Source organism: Myotis daubentonii, chromosome 21 (assembly GCF_963259705.1).
Source record: "Myotis daubentonii chromosome 21, mMyoDau2.1, whole genome shotgun sequence".
In the NCBI taxonomy this organism is placed as follows: domain Eukaryota; kingdom Metazoa; phylum Chordata; class Mammalia; order Chiroptera; family Vespertilionidae; genus Myotis; species Myotis daubentonii.
This window is the reverse complement of record NC_081860.1, coordinates 1,194,459-1,213,075: the sequence shown is the minus strand read 5'-3', so window position 1 is coordinate 1,213,075 and position 18,617 is coordinate 1,194,459. Positions and strand designations below refer to the sequence as shown.

Sequence of the window (18,617 nt, the reverse complement as noted above, 5' to 3'; positions counted from 1 at the left end):
AGGCGCTGGCAGCCGGGGAAAGGGCGGCCTAGGCTTGCGTGAGTTTCGTGCACCGGGCCTCTAGGAATACATACAACAGGTGGAAAGGTGAGGGAAGGGAAGGTGAGCGCGGGCAGAGCCCCAGTTTACGTAAAAAGGAGGAAGAGACCTGGGGCTCAGAGCCACGCCCCCCCCCGCCCCCACACACACACACCGGGAAACACGTTCTGAGAAAGTCGACCGTCGCGGAACAGCCAATCTCAGAGACACGAGCGAAGGTCATCGATCAAGGAAGAGAGACGCGCCCGAGACCAGGAAAGACGCTTTTGGATGAGAAACACGGCCGCGGCCGTCAACGCTGAGGCCGCGGAGAGCTGAGTCAGGAGAAATGAGCCCCGGAATCGATCGCAGGACAAGAGCGAGGAGGTGAGCGTGATGAGGACTCAGCTCGCGTGCCAGGGGACCGGAGCCAGGAGACCCGTCAACGGAGCCGGGGGAGGCGACGCGGGAGGGGCGGGCAGAGAAATAGCACAAGGGCGCCTGCTTCCGACCGAGACGGGGTCACCGGGGGGACGGACGTCCCTTCCCTTCAAAAGAATCCAAACGGCCCTGGCTGGTGCCCCAGTGGTTAGAGCGACGGCCTGCAAACGGAGGGTCCCAGGTTCGATTCCCGGTCAAGGGCATGTACCTCGGTGGTAGGTTGGATCCCTGGCCCTGGTTAGGGCACATGTGGGAGGTGACTGATGGATGTTTCTCTCTCATCGATGTTTCTCTCTCCTCTCTCTCTCTCTCTCTCTCCCCCCCACACATACACACCTTCCACTCTCTTTAGAAATCAATGGAGCCTGGCCAGCGTGGCTCAGTGGTTGAGCGTCGACCTAGGAACCAGGAGGTCTCAGTTTGATTCCCGGTCAGGGCACAGGCCCGGGTTGTGGGCTCCATCCCCAGTGGGGGGCGTGCAGGAGGCAGCCGATCCGTGATTCTCTCATCATGGATGTTTCTCTCTCTCCCTCTCCCTTCCTCTCTCTGAAATCAATACAATTATATTTTTAAAAAATCAATGGGAAAAATTTCCTTTGGTGAGGATTAAAAACAACAATAAAAAAAAACAATGGTGGGGCCCTAATCGGTGTGGCTCAGTGGATAGAGCGCCAGCCTGCGGACTGAATGGTCCCGGGTTCGATTCCGGTCAAGGGCATGTACCTTGGTTGCGGGCACATCCCCAGTAGGGGTCGTACAGGAGGCAGCTGATCGATGTTTCTCTCTCATCATCGATGTTTCTGACTCTCTATCCCTCTCCCTTCCTCTCTGTAAGAAATCAATAAAATATATTAAAAATAAATAGTGGGGGGGGGCGGAGGGGGTCTCCCCACCTTCACAGGGGACACAGCCCCTGTGCCCCGCGCCCACTTCCTAGGCCTGTGACAGAGGCGGCTGTGTGATGGGGAGAGGGGTCGGCCGGGGTCACCCCTGGGGGCCCCGGCGTGGGGAGCTCTTGTCACTCCAGATGCTCAAGGTCACGGGATGGCATTGCACATTGCCGCCCGGAGAGCCCCGCGTGTCCTCGCCACACACGGGAACACCGCGGCCCTCACCCCGGGGCTGGACGCCAGGGGCGCGCCCGGGTACAATCAAAGCCCCCGGAGAAATAACGGACAAGCTGCACACACACGTCCTGTTCCCTCAGCTTCTCAGAAAGCAAGAAACGGGGCGATCGGGCCTCGCGTGCATTTCCATGTAGCCGTCGGGCGTGAGTCACGCATTTCAGAAAGAAACATGTGTGTGTGTGTGTCTCTCTCTCTCTCTTTTTTTCCAGGGAAACGAAAGGAAACTATTTTCATCTCCCCGATCACGCCGAGCCTTCTGCAATCCAGTTATTTTTAACCGAAGCCGCCGAAGACCCGGCCCCCGGTCACGTGAGAATATTCCTGAAACCGAAATCGCGGCGGCAGGAAAAGCGGTGACGATGCGGGCGGGCGTTTGGAAATGTTCTGAAGCGACTCCCAATCGTGCAGATCTGCCTAAACACAGCGTGACTAAGTTATTTTTTGCGACTTGCTTTTTATAGATGCGGGGGCGGGCGGCGGGGGGGGGGGGAGGGGGGTCTTCGTGTATTTATTTCCGCAGCATCAAAATGAGCAGGAAAGATGAAGACATCGGGCCGCTGCTCACGGTGCCGCCGGCTGCTTACATTTTTCACATTTTGTTCCCTTTTCGTGGCGCTGTTGCTGGAATTCCTCTCCTGACCGGACAGTCATTCCCAACCTCGCTTCACTGGGGTTGCTTTTATTTTTTTATTTTTTATATATATATTTTTATTATTGATCTCAGAGAGGAAGGGAGAGGGAGAGAGAGATAGAAGCATCGATGATGGGAGAGAATCATGGACCGGCCGCCTCCTGCACGCCCCCCACTGGGGATCGAGCCCGCCACCCGGGCCTGTGCCCTGGCCGGGAATCGAACCCTGACCTCCTGGTTCACAGGTCGATGCTCAACCACGGAGCCACGCCGGCCAGGCCAGGGTTGCTTTTAAGAAATACGGATGCCTGGCCCTGGACGGGTAGCTCGGTTGGTTGGAGTGTCGTCCCAATACACCCAGGTTGTGAGTTCGATCCCCAGTCATGCAGGAATATGCAGGAAGCCACCAGGGGGTGCATGAATGAGCTGAACAATAAACCTCCCTCTCTCGCTCTTTCTCAAATTAACTGAAGAAGAAACAGACAGACCTGGGATTCGCCACTAGACTGTGGAGTTCAGAGACCCGTTTCAGAGTTCTTCAAAGAAGCAGGAACATTCTGCACTGTGTGAGGGACTCAGCTTTTATCTGCCTATCTTCTATGCTACCGAAAGGGTAACATGCTAATTAGACCGGGAGACCTTCCGGGAGACCAGACATCCTCCGGACAAAGCCATGGTGGTGGAACCGAGGCAGAGGCAGTTAGGGGCCAGCAGGCCGGCAAGGGGGGAGGCAGTTGGGGGCAAGCAGGCCGGCGGGGGGGCAGTTGGGGGTGATCAGGTCAGCGGAGGGGGCAGTTAGGGGTGATCAGACTGGAAGGGGGGGCAGTTGGGGGCAGTCAGGTCAGCAGGCAGAGTGGTTAGGGGCAATCAGGCAGGCAGGTGAGCGGTTAGGAAGCAGCAGTCCCGGATTGCGTGAGGGATGTCCGACTGCCGGTTTAGGCCCGATCCCACAGGATGTCCGGCAGTCGGACATCCCCCGAGGGGTCCCAGATTGGAGAGGGTGCAGGCCAGGCTGAGGGACAACCCCCCCCACCAGTGCATGAATTTTGTGCACCGGGCCCCTAGTCCTATATAATAAAAGGCTAATATGCAAATCGACCGAACGGCTCAACGACTGGTCGCTATGATGCACACTGACCACCAGGGGGCCGACGCTCAATGTAGGAGCTGCCCTCTGGTGGTCAGTGCGCTCCCACAGGGGAAGCGCCGCTCAGCCAGAAGCCAGGCTCATGGCTGGAGAGTGCAGTCGCCTAAACCATCAGTCGGACATCGCCCGAGGGCCCCCGGGCTGCGAGAGGGCACAGGCCAGGCTGATGGACACCCCCCCCCCAGTGCACGAATTTTGTGCACCGGGCCTCTAATCTTAGGTAAAAAAGGAAAACAGGACTCCCAGGTACATCAGCTTCACCAAACCCAGAGAGCTGGACATTTTTTAAAAGATATATATATTTTTTTATTGATTTCAGAGAGGAAGGGAGAGGGAGAGAAACATCCATGATGAGAGAGAATCATGGATCGGCTGCCTCCTGCGCGCCCCCACTGGGGACCGAGCCCGCAACCCGGGCTTTGATACAGTCCTGTAGGGATCCACGACTGTCTGCACTGACCTAAAGGGAAACCGAGGCCAGGGTGGGGGGTGGGGGGGCAGGTCCCGTGCCCCAGGTAGAGAGGGTCATGAGCTGTAACTGTACCAGGCCCCTCTGACCCGGCGTGCAGGGACACACACACACACACACACACACACACACACACACACACACGGCAGGCCCTGCAGCCGGCGAACGTTGGAACACACGGGCTCCGAGGCCTGTCGGCCAGCCCGCCGCATTGGTAACGACCCCGGCAGCCGGTGGCAGCGCTGTCCACATTCGCGACATATCTTTCAACAGAGAGCACGAGAGGAGAACGCAGACCAGGCGGCGGCAGGCGCGGAGCACAGCAAGGCCGGCCGGCCCCACGTCTCCCGTGTCTCCCGGGGACGGGGCGGGCGCCCGGGGGACGTCTGGAGCAACCACGGGGTCGTGTGGGCTGCGTGGGCCGCGGCTCCAGCGGAGAGGGCCCAGGGACGAGGCGGGAAGTCACCCGCCCGCCACGCTCCGGGCTCCCGAGCGCCTGCGCTCACGGGGCCGGACACGGATCGCTGCCTTTTCTCCCAGGGACCAAGTATTTACTACACGACCGCGCGCCATTTCCAAGGGGCCCCGTCACCTCCACGTGCTTTTCTTGCCTTTTTTATTCTTTTTTAAATACGTTTTTATTGATCTCAGAGAGGGAGGGAGAGAGAGAGAGAGAAACATCCATGATGAGAGTCATGGACCGGCTGCCTCCTGCACGCCCCCCTACTGGGGATCGGCCCGCCACCCGGGCCTGTGCCCCGACCGGGAATCGAACCCTGACCTCCTGGTTCAGAGGTCGACGCTCAGCCACGGAGCCACGCAGCCGGGCGATGCACTGCATTTGTACCTCAGACAACAGAACCCCAGCCAGAAGGTGATAAAGCTGACTCAGATGGAAATCAGCATTTTTATTTTTATTTTTTGGCCACGGAGATCTGTTACCTAATATGGCAGGAAGCGGACTGCGGGGGGGGGGGGGGGGGGTTAGGTGCCCCGCCCCTGGCTGCAGCCCAGAGCCGGCACTCGGCCCTCCAAGGAAACAAGTGATGGATGAGCAAGTCCGGTTTTCATGAAGTCACCTTCGAGCGAGCACGTGGAAAGAGGCCATCTGCTGGCCTCTCCGAGGAAGTGCAGCGCCTGTGCCTGGACCATGACCCCTGATCCTGACCCTGGACCACGACCCCTGATCCTGACCCCGGACCATGACCCCGGACCAGGACACCGGACCACGACCCCTGATCCTGACCCCGGACCATGACCCCTGATCCTGACCCCAGACCACGACCCCTGATCCTGACCCCAGACCACGACCCCTGATCCTGACCCCGGACCATGACCCCTGATCCTGACCCCAGACCACGACCCCTGATCCTGACCCCAGACCACGACCCCTGATCCTGACCCCAGACCACGACCCCTGATCCTGACCCCAGACCACGACTCCTGATCCTGACCCCAGACCATGACCCCAGGCCATGACCCAGACCACGACCCCTGATCCTGACCCCAGACCATGACCCCAGGCCATGACCCAGACCACGACCCCTGATCCTGACCCCAGACCACGACCCCTGATCCTGACCCCAGACCACGACCCCTGATCCTGACCCAGACCACGACCCCTGATCCTGACCCAGACCACGACCCCTGATCCTGACCCAGACCACGACCCCTGATCCTGACCCCAGACCACGACCCCTGATCCTGACCCCAGACCATGACCCCAGACCACGACCCCAGACCAGGACCCCTGATCCTGGACCATGACCCCACACCATGACCCCAGACCACGACCCCGGACCATGACCCGGCCGAAGGTCATGACCCCAGGCCTGGGCACCCCTGGGCTGGGGCGCAGCGCCCACTCGGGGGCCGGGGGAGCCACCCCACCGCGGAGTGGGGGGACAGGGCCTGTGAGTCATGCATGGGGCCACTGGCCAGAGCCCTCGGGACCAGCCTGGCCGGCCTCTCCCCGAGTTATCACCCAGCGTCCGGGCTGGGACCTCGGGGAATGAGGTCCGAGCCTCTGGTGCAGCTGGGACGCCCGCCGGCGACGGGGCGGGAATGCGCGTCCTGCGTCCTGGCACATGAGGAATGATGGGCGCGGTGAACCCAGCACCGAGCAGATAAAGGAGACAGGGGGTGGGGGTGGGGGGTGCGGGAAGGGGAGGAATCAGCTCGCACGCCTTCCAGTCCCCTGCCCACGTCACCCCTGCGCTGAGCCGGATGCCACCCCAATTCTCCGCAGGGAGGCCGTGCTGAGAGACAGAGAGAGAGAGAAACAGCGACCGGCTGCCTCCCGTACACCCCCCGACCAGAACTGAACCGTGACCTTTCGGCCGACAGGCTCCAACCAACCGAGCCACAGCGGCCAGGGCCGGCACCTCCCTCCTTTTAGCGACAGCCCCCCGATGGCCAGCAGGGCAGCCTCTCCCCCCTGCCCGGGGGCCCCAGGCCCCGAGTGGAGAGGCTGCCCGCACACCTTCCGGGGCGCCCCGGCCGCTGGGTGGGGGCCGGGCCGGCGGCTGAGGGGCCAGGGACGCACAGAGGAGGGCACTGTGCTCCCGCTGTCATTCAAGCCCAGAGGCGCCCATTCACCCTTGTCGTCACCGGGAGAGTCTGCCAGAGAAGGAGCCCCGCCCGGGAGGGGGGAGCCTGCACCCCAAGAACTGAAAGCGGGGTCCCCAAAGAGGTATCTGCGATCCCGTTCCCAGCGGCATGACTCACAGCGGCCGGCCAAGGCACGGAGGCCACCCCGGTGCCCACGGAGAGGGGAACGGCTGAAGGAAAGGCGGCCGGGGCCGCGGTGGAATATTACACGGCCCTGAAAAAGGAGGAGCCGCTCGCCTTTGCTAGGACACCGATGAGCTTCCCTGCCCTTCCGCTCAGGGACGTGAGCCGTCACAGAAAGACAGGTCCCGTGAGATTCCAGTGACACGGGAGAGGGAAAGCAGCCGGACTCCAGGGTGCGGAGGACAGAGGGGTGGGGCCAGGGAGACAGGGGTCGGTGTGTTTTCAGAATGAACAGACTAGAGACTGAGCGACAGCCCTGTGCCTACAGCTAACGAGTCAGTAACGCTCACTTACAACGTGTTAAGAGGACAAAGACCTCGAAAGAAGGAAGGAAGGAAGGAAGGGAGGGAGGGAGGGAGGAAGAAAAAGGGAGGGAAAGGGGGAAAAAAGAGAAAGAAAAGCCCTGGCTGGTGTGGCTCAGTGGATATAGCGTCGGCCTGTGGACTGATGGGTCCCGGGTTCGATTCCGGTCGAGGGCACAGGCCCGGGTTGCGGGCTCCATCCCCAGTAGGGAGCGTGCAGGAGGCAGCCGATCCATGATTCTCTCTCATCACTGATGTTTATCTCTCTCTCTCTCCCCCTCTCCCTTCCTCTCTGAAATCAATAAAAATCTATAATGAAAGGGTAATATGCTAATTAGACCAGATATCTTCTGGACGTCCTTCCAGACAAAGCCACAGTGGCAGAGGCTGAGGCAGTTAGGGGCTGGCAGGGGAGAGCAGTTAGGGGCAATCAGGCCGGCAGGGGAGAGCAGTTAGGGGCGATCAGGCCGGCAGGGGAGGGCAGTTAGGGGCGATCGGGCCGGCAGGGGAGAGCAGTTAGGGGCAATCAGGCCGGCAGGGGAGGGCAGTTAGGGGCGATCAGGCTGGCAGGGGAGGGCAGTTAGGGGCAATCAGGCCGGCAGGGGAGGGCAGTTAGGGGCAATCAGGCCGGCAAGGGAGGGCAGTTAGGGGCGATCGGGCCGGCAGGGGAGAGCAGTTAGGGGCGATCAGGCCGGCAGGGGAGGGCAGTTAGGGGCGATCGGGCCGGCAGGGGAGAGCAGTTAGGGGCGATCGGGCCGGCAGGGGAGGGCAGTTAGGGGCAATCAGGCCGGCAAGGGAGGGCAGTTAGGGGCGATCGGGCCGGCAGGGGAGAGCAGTTAGGGGCGATCAGGCCGGCAGGGGAGGGCAGTTAGGGGCGATCGGGCCGGCAGGGGAGAGCAGTTAGGGGCGATCGGGCCGGCAGGGGAGGGCAGTTAGGGGCGATCGGGCCAGCAGGGGAGGGCAGTTAGGGGCGATCGGGCCGGCAGGGGAGGGCAGTTAGGGGCGATCGGGCCGGCAGGGGAGGGCAGTTAGGGGCGATCGGGCCGGCAGGGGAGGGCAGTTAGGGGCGATCGGGCCGGCAGGGGAGGGCAGTTAGGGGCGATCAGGCCGGCAGGCAGGTGAGGGTTAGGAGCCAGCGGTCCCGGATTGCGAGAGGGTGCAGGTCGGGCTGAGGGCCACCCCCCCGCCCCCCCGCACCGCACAGATTTCGTGCCCCGGGCCTCTAGTGTTACAATAACAATAAAAGAGGCCCACAGGAACACAAGGAAATTTCTGGAGGTGCTGGATCTGTTTGTCCCTCGATTGTGGTGGGTCGCGCCCCCTTGTGGGGCCTGGAAGGAAACACGCCCGGGACAGGAGGGTGTGAGGGACCCTCGTGCCCCCATCGAAGGCGTCAAGTCGTCTCTGAGGGTTTTTTAGTTCATGTTTTTAGGACATGGCGGCTGGTTACGGAGCCCTGTTCTGAACCCCAGCGAAACCCCGAGGCCTCGCTGCTGGGGGGGGGGGGCACATCGCGTCCCTGCGGCTCTGAGACAGGCCGGTCCTCCCTCCGCCCCGAGGACACGTCCCCCGTCCCCCGTCCCCCTTGTCCTCCCAAGAGGAGCCGGCCTCGCTGCTCCCCGTCCAGCGTCCACTCCCCGGACACCGCTGTCCGAGTGTGGGCCACGCTGCCTGCCCCTCCCCTCTGCCAGACACACGGCGAGTTCCCACGGACAGCAGTGCCCGCCGACCCTGGGAGCCGCTGAGCTAAGCCCTTGGCCGGAGCCTGCCCGGCCCCCGACCATCCCTTCCCCGGCCACCCGCCCAGCTGGCCTCCCGACCGGGTCTCCGGAACCACATCCTGTGGGCGATGCAGACCGCGGGGCACAAGCCAGCAGTTCCGGGGTGAGCTCACTTCCCCTCCCGCCTCCCCCACCCCCGCCCTCACCCCCGCCCCCGCCCCGTGTCTAACTCCGTAAGGCGTGGCCCCCGGGATGTCCACCTGGGCTTATCCAGGGCAGCCCAGGGCACCGCTCTCCTCTGATTTATTGATTTATTTACTTATTTATTTTTAAATCAAGTGTATTTATTTATAGCCCTGGCTGGTGTGGCCCAGTGGGTAGAGTGTCAGCCTGTGGACGGAAGGGTGCCAGGTTCGAGTCCGGTCAAGGGCACGGACCTCAGTTGCAGGCTCCTCCACGCCCAGTGTGGGGCGTGCAGGAGGCAACCCATCCATGTATCTCTCTCGCATCCATGTTCCTCTCTGTCTCCCCCTCTCCCTTCCGCTCTCTCTAAAAATCAGTGGAAAAATATCCTCGGGGGAGGATTAAAAAAGGAAAAAAAGTATACTTATAAGCGTCGTTTTTTTATTTTTTGAAATATATATATTTATTGATTTCAGAGAGGAAGAGAGAGGAAGAGAGAGGGAGAGAAACATCCATGATGAGAGAGAACCACTGATCGGCTGCCTCCTGCACGCCCCACACTGGGGATGGAGCCCACAACCCGGGCATGTGCCCTGACCGGGAATCGAACCCAGGACCCTTCAGTCCACAGGCCGACGCTCTATCCGCTGAGCCACACCGGCCGGGGCTACCAGCCCACTTTTCCTCACCAGCTCTGTGGCTCTCACTTCTCAGTTCTGTACACTGTAGGTGTGTCTGTGTGCGTGTGTGTGTGTGGGTTTAAATAACACGTATGTTACTCCAGCAGAACTGACTCCATTTAAATGCTTCCGTAGGGCTTGACTGGCGTGGCTCCGTGGTTGAGCATTGACCCAGGAACCAGGAGGGCACGGTTCGATTCCCTGTCAAGGGCACAGGCCCGGGTTGCAGGCTCGACCCCCCAGTGAGGGGCGTGCAGGAGGCAGCCGATCCACGATTCTCTCTCATCATGGATGTCTCTCTCCCTCCCTCTCCCTTCCTCTCTGACACCAATAAAAACATCTGTTTAAATGCTTCGACGGGGAACTTCATCTTGGGCCCCTGAGGCCGGGGTATTACAATGCCTGGCACCAAGATCACAGTCACCTACAGGGGCACAGACCTCATTACAGAGCGTGCAGTTCCCACTGACCTACAGCTACAGCGCCTCCTTGTGGCGCCCGCCTCTAACTGCAGGTAAAGCGAGGGAGGGGGGAGTGATCTATCCTATCCCATATAATAAAAGCCTGATATGCCAAGTGTCCGGTCGTCCGGTCAACCAACCAAAGCGTAATATGCTAACGGTACGCTAAGGCCGCTCAACCGCTCGCTATGACGTGCACTGACCACCAGGGGGCAGACAGTCAACCAGTCGACCAGTAGCTGATGTGCACTGACCACCAGGGGGCAGACAGTCGACCGGATGACCAGTCGCTATGACGTGCACTGACCACCAGGGGCAGACAGTCGACCGGATGACCAGTCGCTATGACGTGCACTGACCACCAGGGGGCAGACAGTCAACCGGATGACCAGTCGCTATGACGTGCTCTGACCACCAGGGGGCAGACACTCCAAACAGTAGGTTAGCTTACTGCCGGGGTCCAGCCGATCGGGACTGAGCGAGTTGGGCCGGACATGCCCTGGAGCCCTCCCGCGGTCCCTCCCCGGCTGGCCAACCTCCCACATCCTCTCCCCACCCTCCCTGCCCCAATCGTGCACCAGTGGCGCACCTCAGCGTGGCCTGTGCCCTCTCGCAATCCAGAACCCCTCGGGGGATGTCGGAGAGCCGGTTTCAGTCCCATCCCGCAGGCCAGGCCGAGGGACCCCACCGGTGCATGAATTCGTGCACCGGGCCTCTAGTATGCTAATGATATGCTAAGGCCACTCAACCCCTCACTATGATGTGCACTGACCACCAGGGGGCATATAGTCGACCAGTCGACCAGTCGCTATGACGTGCACTGACCACTAGGGGGCGGACACTCCGACCAGTAGGTTAGCTTGCTGCTGGGGTCCAGCCGATCCGGACTGAGCGAGTGGGGCCAGACACACCCTGGAGCCCTCCCGCGGTCCCTCCCCAGCCCCGATGGTGCACCGGTGGGGTCCCTCAGCCTGGCCTGCACCCTCTCGCAATCCGGGACCCCTCGGGGGATGTCGGAGAGCCGCTTTCAGCCCGATCCCGCAGGCCAGGCCGAGGGACCCCACCGGTGCACGAATTCGTGCACCGGGCCTCTCATTAAAAATGAATGAAAATGAACGTCTGCAACACGACAGGGTCCGTGAGCCCGTTGCACAAGCCAAGTCAGATACACGCCCCCACCTCCCGGCAGCTGCCTCTCCCCTGCAGCTCCCTGAGCTGTTTCCTGAAAGAAAGCTGTGGCGAGGGTCCCACAGTCCCGCGGGGAGCCGGGGAGCCCAGGCGGGAAGCCGGGGAGCTCAGGTGGGAAGCCGGGGACCCAGGCGGGAGGCCCAGATGGGCAGGCGGGGAGCCGGGACCCAGGCGGGGAGCCCAGGGGGGAGCCGGGGAGCCCCACTGACCTGTCATGGAGTTCTCCGAGGTGCACAGCTGCTCCCGCAGCTTCTCCACGTCGTCGGGGTGCACCTGCTCGTACAGGGTGCTGCCGAACCACTCGGACTGCGGCTGGTTCAGCACGGGCGTGACCGAGTCCGACACGTAGATCACCCGCCCCGTCTCGGCCGCCACCACGAACAGGAACCCGTCGGCCGCCTCCAGGATGAGGTGTTTCAGCTCCTGGGAAGGGAAGGCCGGCGTCAGGGGAAAGCAGGATCCCCCCACCCCCACCCCGGCCCCGCCCGCAGCCAATTTGATTTTCCTCTTTTCTTTCTCTTTCACGGATGCGTATGGATCTCAGGGAGGAAGGGAGAGGGAGAGAGAGAAACATCAATGATGAGAATCATGACCGGCTGCCTCCTGCACGCCCCACACTGGGGATCGAGCCGGCAACCCGGGCAGGTGCCGTGATCGGGAATCGAACCCTGACCTCCTGGGTCCTAGGTCGACCCTCAACCACTGAGCCACACTGGCCGCCGGGCCAAGGTCATCTTGCCTGGGAGCCTCTGTAACACAGACGAAGGGCCCGCAGCCTGGGGCCCTGCCCGGCGTCCGTCCCCAAGGACTGGAACCCGTGGCCCTGCTGGAGAGGGCGCCTGGGGGCTCCCTAGGGGTCCCTGCGCCCGTGACGGGGTCGGACTCCAACACCCCCGCCTGGGAACGGGGGCGGAAGTGGCCTGGAAGGACAGGGTTACTGGGCCCGTTTCCCGGCTCCGCGTCCGCCTCCTGGGTGTCCCGGACGCCGACATAACCCACAGCCCGGGGTCAGCATCTTTATTTCCAGCTTCGGGCGCATCCTCCCGGCAGGAAGGGGGGCGGGCGTCGGCACAGGGTGCCTGGGAAAGGAGACCATCCCGCCGTCCGGGGGAGGAGGCGGGGCGCACGCCGCCATTGAGGTCTCCCAGCCTCCGCCCGTGGGAAGGTCTCCGGGGACAGCGCCCCACGCTCAGACGCCCCCACTCCCCACCTCCTCCCCATTCCTGTCTCCCGGGAACAGGGCGCCCACGACCGAGGTCCCGCGCCCGGAATTCAGAACTGCCTTGGACCCCGGCCGGTGTGGCTCAGCGGCTAGAGCGTTGGCCAGCGGACTGAAGGGTCCGGAGTTCCATTCCGGTCGGGGCACAGGCCAGGGTTGTGGGCTCGACCTCCCGTGTGGGGCGTGCAGGAGGCAGCCGATCAGTGATTCTCTCATCATGGATGTTTCTCTCCCTCTCCCTTCCTCTCTGACATCAATAAAAACATCCTCTTACAGAAAAGGCCCACAGGAGCCACGCAAACAGAGGAGCCAGGCCGGACCCACAGCCCCTGACGGACGTTCTGGTGAAGAGCGAGGACAGGATGTGTCCACTGGGTCCGTCCCTCCCTCCGCCCTGCGCCCCAGGCCCCCGCGGCTCCTCCGCCCTGCGCCCCAGGCCCCCCACGCACTCCTCTGCCGGGGTCCCCCGGCCGCACGCACGGCACCTGCTCGGTGAGGAAGGACGGCTTGTAGGCGCCGTCGGTGGACTTGTTGCCGGTGCCCCGCATGGACTTCATGTGCGAGACGGCCATGCGCAGGATGGTCAGCTTGTCGGGCTTGCGGGCCAGCGCGCTGCAGGTGGGCACCATGTCCGACAGCTCCGTGATGTACTGCGTCATCTTGTTCCGCCGCCGCCGCTCGATCTCACTGTGGTTCTCTCTTCCCAGCAGGAGGCGGGCGGGGGGCGGGGGGAGAGAGGAGCGTCAGACCGGGCGGGGGGCCGGGCCGCAGGGGGGCACGGGGGCCGTGGGTGCCACCAAGGGGCCGGGCAGCGGAGGTGGTCCCTGAACACACTGGGCGAGCGGCCCCCGACACCCGAGAGAGCTTTGTGGGGGTCTGTGTGGGGGTCACAGCCTCCCTGACACCCGAGAGAGCTTTGTGGGGGTCTCTGGGGGAGACACAGGCTCCCCAACACCTGAGCGAGCTCTGTGGGGGTCTGTGGGGGACACAGGCTCCCCGACATCCCAGTGAGCTTTGTGGGGTCTCTGGGGGGCACAGGCTCCCCCACACCCGAGAGAGCTTTGTGGGGCTCTTTGTGAGGGCGTTGGGGGACACAGGTTCATCTAAATACCCTGAAATCCTTTCACGTTCCCATGAACCTAGCGACTTTGCAGTAGCATCAAGAATTCAGACACTGTCCCTGCGGCTGGCGTGGCTCAGGGGTTGAGCGTTGACCTAGGAACCAGGAGGTCCCGGGTTCGATTCCCGGTCAGGGCACGTGCCCGGGTTGCGGGCTCGATCCCCAGAGGGGGGCGTGCAGGAGGCAGCCGATCCGTGACTCTCTCTCTTCATGGATGTTTCTCTCTCTCTCCCTCTCCCTTCCTCTCTGAGATCAATTTTTTAAAAAAGAATTCCCTTCTCCTGGCAGGAGACAGCCGGAAGCTGACTCCACGCCCCTTGCCCGGGCAGCAGCCACGGCCACGGCAAAGCCACCAGATGTGGGGCGGCCTCAGGCATGTCCCCAACTCTGAGCAGCTCCATCAATTACCCCGCAGGCCAGAGCGAGGTGGCCCCGGCTCCTACAAACTCAACCTATGGGAAGCCCGTCCGTCTTTCTCTCTCTCGTTTTTTTAAAATATATTTTTACTGATGTCAGAGAGGAAGGGAGAGAAAGAGAGAGAGAAACATCCATGATGAGAGAATCACGGATCGGCCGCCTCCTGCACGCCCCACACTGGGGATCGAGCCCACCACCCGGGCATGTGCCCTGACCCGGAATCGAACCCGGGACCTTTCAGTCCGCAGGCCGGTGCTCTATCCACTGAGCCACACCGGCTCTCTCTCTCTCTCTCTCTCTCTCTCTCTCTCTCCCCCTCTCTCTCTCTCTATCTCTCCCTCTCTTAACCTGTGGGGGGTGAGCAGAAGCCACGCTGTGGCACAGACTCTGACGGGCTTGGGGGAGAGGGGCTGGGAGTCCGGGCATCCCCGCCCGCCCCATGCGGACCTCACACAGCAGCTCCGGGTCACCCCACGCGGCTACCTCGTCTCGACACCGACCCCGCGGGCCAAACGAACATCGCCCCCCGCGTCCCCTCCTCCTCCTGCCCCTGGACCCCCGCAGCCGGCCCGTCCTGCGATGAGGGAACACGCTCGCTCCAGAACGTTCTCTCCGTGGGGGCGCTGGACCCAGGGACGCTGAGAGCCACTGTCTGGTCATCACGGGGGCCGGGGGAGGCGTCACCCAGAAGGCGCGGTCAGGCCCGGCCGGGGGGCTCCGTGGGTTGGAGCGTCCGTCATCCCGGGCCCCCGGGGGTCGTGGGTTCAATTCCCGGCCAGGGCCCACGCCTGGGTTTGGGGTGTGGTCCCCCCGCCAACCGGGGCAAATGCAGGAGGCAAACGAACAGCGTCTCTCTCCTCTCTCTCTCTCTCTCTCTCTCTCTCTCTCTCTCTCTCTCTCTCTCGCTCCCTTCCACTCTCTCTAGTAATCAGGATTATTATTATTATCTAATAATGAGGATTAACAAAAAGAAGAGAAACCCACTTAACGTGGACAGTCACCGTTTGGAAAAAGCCACCAGAGCGAGTCGCGTGTCACTGAGCCGTGGAGTGTCCGGGGCGGGGGGGAGGGGGGCGTGGTGCGGCCGCTGCCCGTTTCCTGTCACCGGCCCGGAACGAGGGGCGGGCGTGGGGTCCCACCGCGGGCAGTGGCCTCGTCGGGGCCGAAGGACATTTAAATCGCGGGGGGGCGTGCGGGGGGCAGCGGGCCACCATCCTCGCTCATCGTGATGTTTCTCTCCGCCTCTCGCTCCCTTCCCCTCTGACAGCAACAAAAATAAATATGTTTTAAAAGGACGCTTCAATCCGTGTGCGTCCCCAGGAGGGGCTGGCCGGTCACCGGCTTCTCCAAGTTCCGTGAACTCACCTGGAGAATTTGCTGGGGCCTTCGCCGTCTTCATCGTCAAAGTCCATCCTGAAAAGACAAAGGTCACAGGTGAGCCAGGTCACCGGTGTGCAAGGTCACAGATTAGAGGTCACAGGTGCGCAAGGTGACAAGTGAGCAAGGTCACAGGTGTGCAAGGTGACAAGTGAGCAAGGTCACAGGTGAGAAGGGTCACGGGTGTGCAAGGTCACAGATTAGAGGTCACAGGTGTGCAAGGTGACAAGTGAGCAAGGTCACAGGTGTGCAAGGTGACAAGTGAGCAAGGTCACAGGTGAGAAGGGTCACGGGTGTGCAAGGTCACAGATTAGAGGTCACAGGTGTGCAAGGTGACAAGTGAGCAAGGTCACAGGCGCACAAGGTCACGGGTGAGCAAGGTCACAGGTGAGAAGGGTCACAGGTGAGCAAGGTCACGGGTAAGCAAGGTGACCGGTGCACAAGGTCACGGGTGAGAAATGTCACGGGTGCACAAGGTCACAGGTGAGCAAGGTATCAGGTGAGCAAGGTCACAGGTGAGCCCCCTAACAGGTGGCACTTTTAATGGCGACAGGAGCAGCTGGCACAGAGGGGGCTACGTGCCCTCAGACACACGGCTGTCCAACCGTCCCCACCCGCCCCAGAGCAGGACACGGTCTCTCCCCACCATCACACGGGTTCCGGACAAGAAAAGGTCAAATTCAAGGTCACCCGGTGAGCAGCGTTCATTACAGGGTTGGGGACGTGTGCAAACGTGAAGGAGTCCCTACCAGAATCCCACGCGGGCTACGCGGACGCTTCGGGCGGTGCCAGAGGGTCCACGCTCCCGTCTCCCCCCATCGAGGGGGCGCGGCTCCCCGCATCACTAATTCTGCAGCGAGATTTCCCTTTTTACTGAACTTTGTGCCGCACTCACAGAGTACACACACCCAAGGGGCCGGCCGGCGTGGCTCCGCGGCTGAGCGTCGATCCATGAACCAGGAGGTCCCGGGTTTGGTTCCCGGTCGGGGCACAGGCCCGGGTGCTGGGCTCGATCCCCAGGGTGGGGCGTGCAGGAGGCAGCCGATCCGTGACTCTCTCTCATCGTGGATGTTTCTCTCTCTCTCCCTCTCCCTTCCTCTCTGACATCAATAAACGTATTTTTTTTAAAACGAAAGAAAACCACAGACACGGCAGAGCTGCCACGGGAGGGACAGACGTGCCCCCGACCACGCAGCTGGGCACCGGGCACCAGCGGGGAGCAGCCGAGAGCCTGGCGATGGGAGAACGGGCAGGGACGCAGGAATTCCCAAGGGAGGCAGGGCCAGCAGGGTTCTGCGGGTAACGCTGCCCTCACAGCCAGCCGCGGAGCCACACCGCCACCTGGCGTCCATGCCGGGAACTGTCAAAACATTTCAGGGCCCAGGGAAAAAAAGATTGAATTCTCAAAACTCCTTTAAAAGGATGGGGGGGCACTGAGGCCAAACCTCAAGCGGGTGTGGGAGGCACAGTTATCTTTAAAATGCCTTTGAGCTCGCCCCAGCTGGTGTGGCTCAGTGGATAGAGCGTCGGCCTGTGGACCTAAGGGTCCCGGGTTCGATTCCGGTCAAGGGCATGGACCTCGGCTGCAGGCTCCTCCCCGGCCCGGGCCCTGGTTGGGGTGCGAGCAGGAGGCAACCCATCGGTGTGTCTCTCTCACATCGATGTTTCTGTCTCTCCCTCTCCCTAAGAATCAATGAAAAAATATCATCAGGGGAGGGGTGAACATCAATACCAATAAAAGGGTAATATGCTAATTAGACCAAACGTCTTCCAGATGTCCTTCCAGACAAAGCCGCTGTAACAGAAGCCGAGGCAGAGGTGGTTAGGGGCGATCAGGCCAGCAGGGGAGGGCAGTTAGGGGGCGATCAGGCCGGCAGGGGAGAGCGGTTAGGGGCGATCAGGCCGGCAGGGGAGAGCGGTTAGGGGTGATCAGGCCGGCAGGGGAGAGCGGTTAGGGGTGATCAGGCTGGCAGGGGAGGGCGGTTAGGGGTGATCAGGCTGGCAGGGGAGAGCGGTTAGGGGTGATCAGGCCGGCAGGGGAGAGCGGTTAGGGGTGATCAGGCCGGCAGGGGAGGGCGGTTAGGGGTGATCAGGCCGGCAGGGGAGGGCGGTTAGGGGTGATCAGGCTGGCAAGGGAGGGCGGTTAGGGGCGATCAGGCCGGCAGGTGAGAGCATTTAAGGGTGATCAGGCTGGCAGGGGAGGGCGGTTAGGAGCAATCAGGTGAACGGTTAGGAGCCAGCGGTCCCAGATTTCGAGAGGGATGTCTGACTGCCAGTTTGAGCCCGATCCCGCAGGATGTCCAGCTCCTGGATTTGACAGGGCGCAGGCCGGGCTGAGGGACCCCCCCGCCCCGCCCTGTGCATGAATTTTGTGCACTGGGCCTCTAGTAAATAAATAAGTAAATCAGGGACCACAAGACTGTGCCTCCCACCTGCACGTATGATCACACATGTGGGCAGCCATCAGATTTGGTCACCGGAACAGCATGACATGGGACGAGCCCAGGACAGACAGCAGGACACAGGCTGTTCACGTCCACAGGCTGACCACCCCCTCCCCGCCGGGACCCCACACATCTCACTGCTCACCGGCAGCACGGAAAAAATCTCAAGTCCTGAGGACACAGTACCTTCCACTTTTTAAAAGACATATATATATATTTTGATCTCACAGAGGAAGGGAGGGGGGTGGAGAGAGAGAAACATCCATGATGAGAGAGAATCACGGACCGGCCGCCTCCTGCACGCCCCACCCTGGGGATGGAGCCCGCCACCCGGGCCTGTGCCCTGACCGGGAATCGAACCCTGACCTCCTGGTTCCTAGGATGATGCTCAATCACTGAGCCACGCCCAAGCAGCTGGAGCTGGGGGGGCGGGGAGCTGGATGGGGGAGCCCCCCCCCCCCGGGGGAGATCACAGAGCTCACTCTCCCCACGCAGACCAGCCAACAGCTGTTCGCGGCTGCGAGCTGCAGCCCCAACCACGGGGAGGCCCATCAGGATCTTGCAACAGCGACACAGGAGGCCAACCGCCGAGGGTTCCGTCTCCGGGGCCCCGGACGCAGAGTGTCCCTCACGGGTCCAGCGAGCGGCGCGACACGCAGGGAGCCCGGTGCCCAACCCGCCCGGCGAGGCTGCTTACCCGGAACGCCGCTTCCCTCCGCGGGCGGGCACGGCCCCGGCCATCCGCACCTGTCCGGCGGCCGCCATGGGCGCCACGGGCAGCGGCACCGATCCCGGCAGGTCTGAGGCCATTTCTGGAAATCAGCAAAGAGGAGAGAAGGTTCTGTCAGTACCGGGAAAGCAAGGGGGTGGCCCGAGGGC

General features: G+C 62.1%; 1 protein-coding gene across 3 annotated transcripts in view; it reads right to left on the bottom strand.

Moving 5' to 3' along the window:
- The window catches only part of ARNT2 (aryl hydrocarbon receptor nuclear translocator 2), a 173,021-nt gene that overhangs the window by 131,866 nt on the left and 22,538 nt on the right, over positions 1-18,617 (bottom strand). For 2 of the 3 annotated variants that reach the window (XR_009450297.1, XM_059677968.1), the window contains exons 2-5: positions 18,436-18,550; positions 15,283-15,330; positions 12,866-13,079; positions 11,371-11,584 (exon numbers count right to left, since the gene is read on the bottom strand). Coding sequence is in view for 2 of the 3 variants with exons in the window: in XM_059677968.1 (XP_059533951.1) it covers positions 11,371-11,584; positions 12,866-13,079; positions 15,283-15,330; positions 18,436-18,550 (591 nt within the window). In the remaining variant the exon portion in view is untranslated. The remainder of the gene's footprint in view (positions 1-11,370; positions 11,585-12,865; positions 13,080-15,282; positions 15,331-18,435; positions 18,551-18,617) is intronic. The other variant, XM_059677969.1, reaches the window with a different exon arrangement.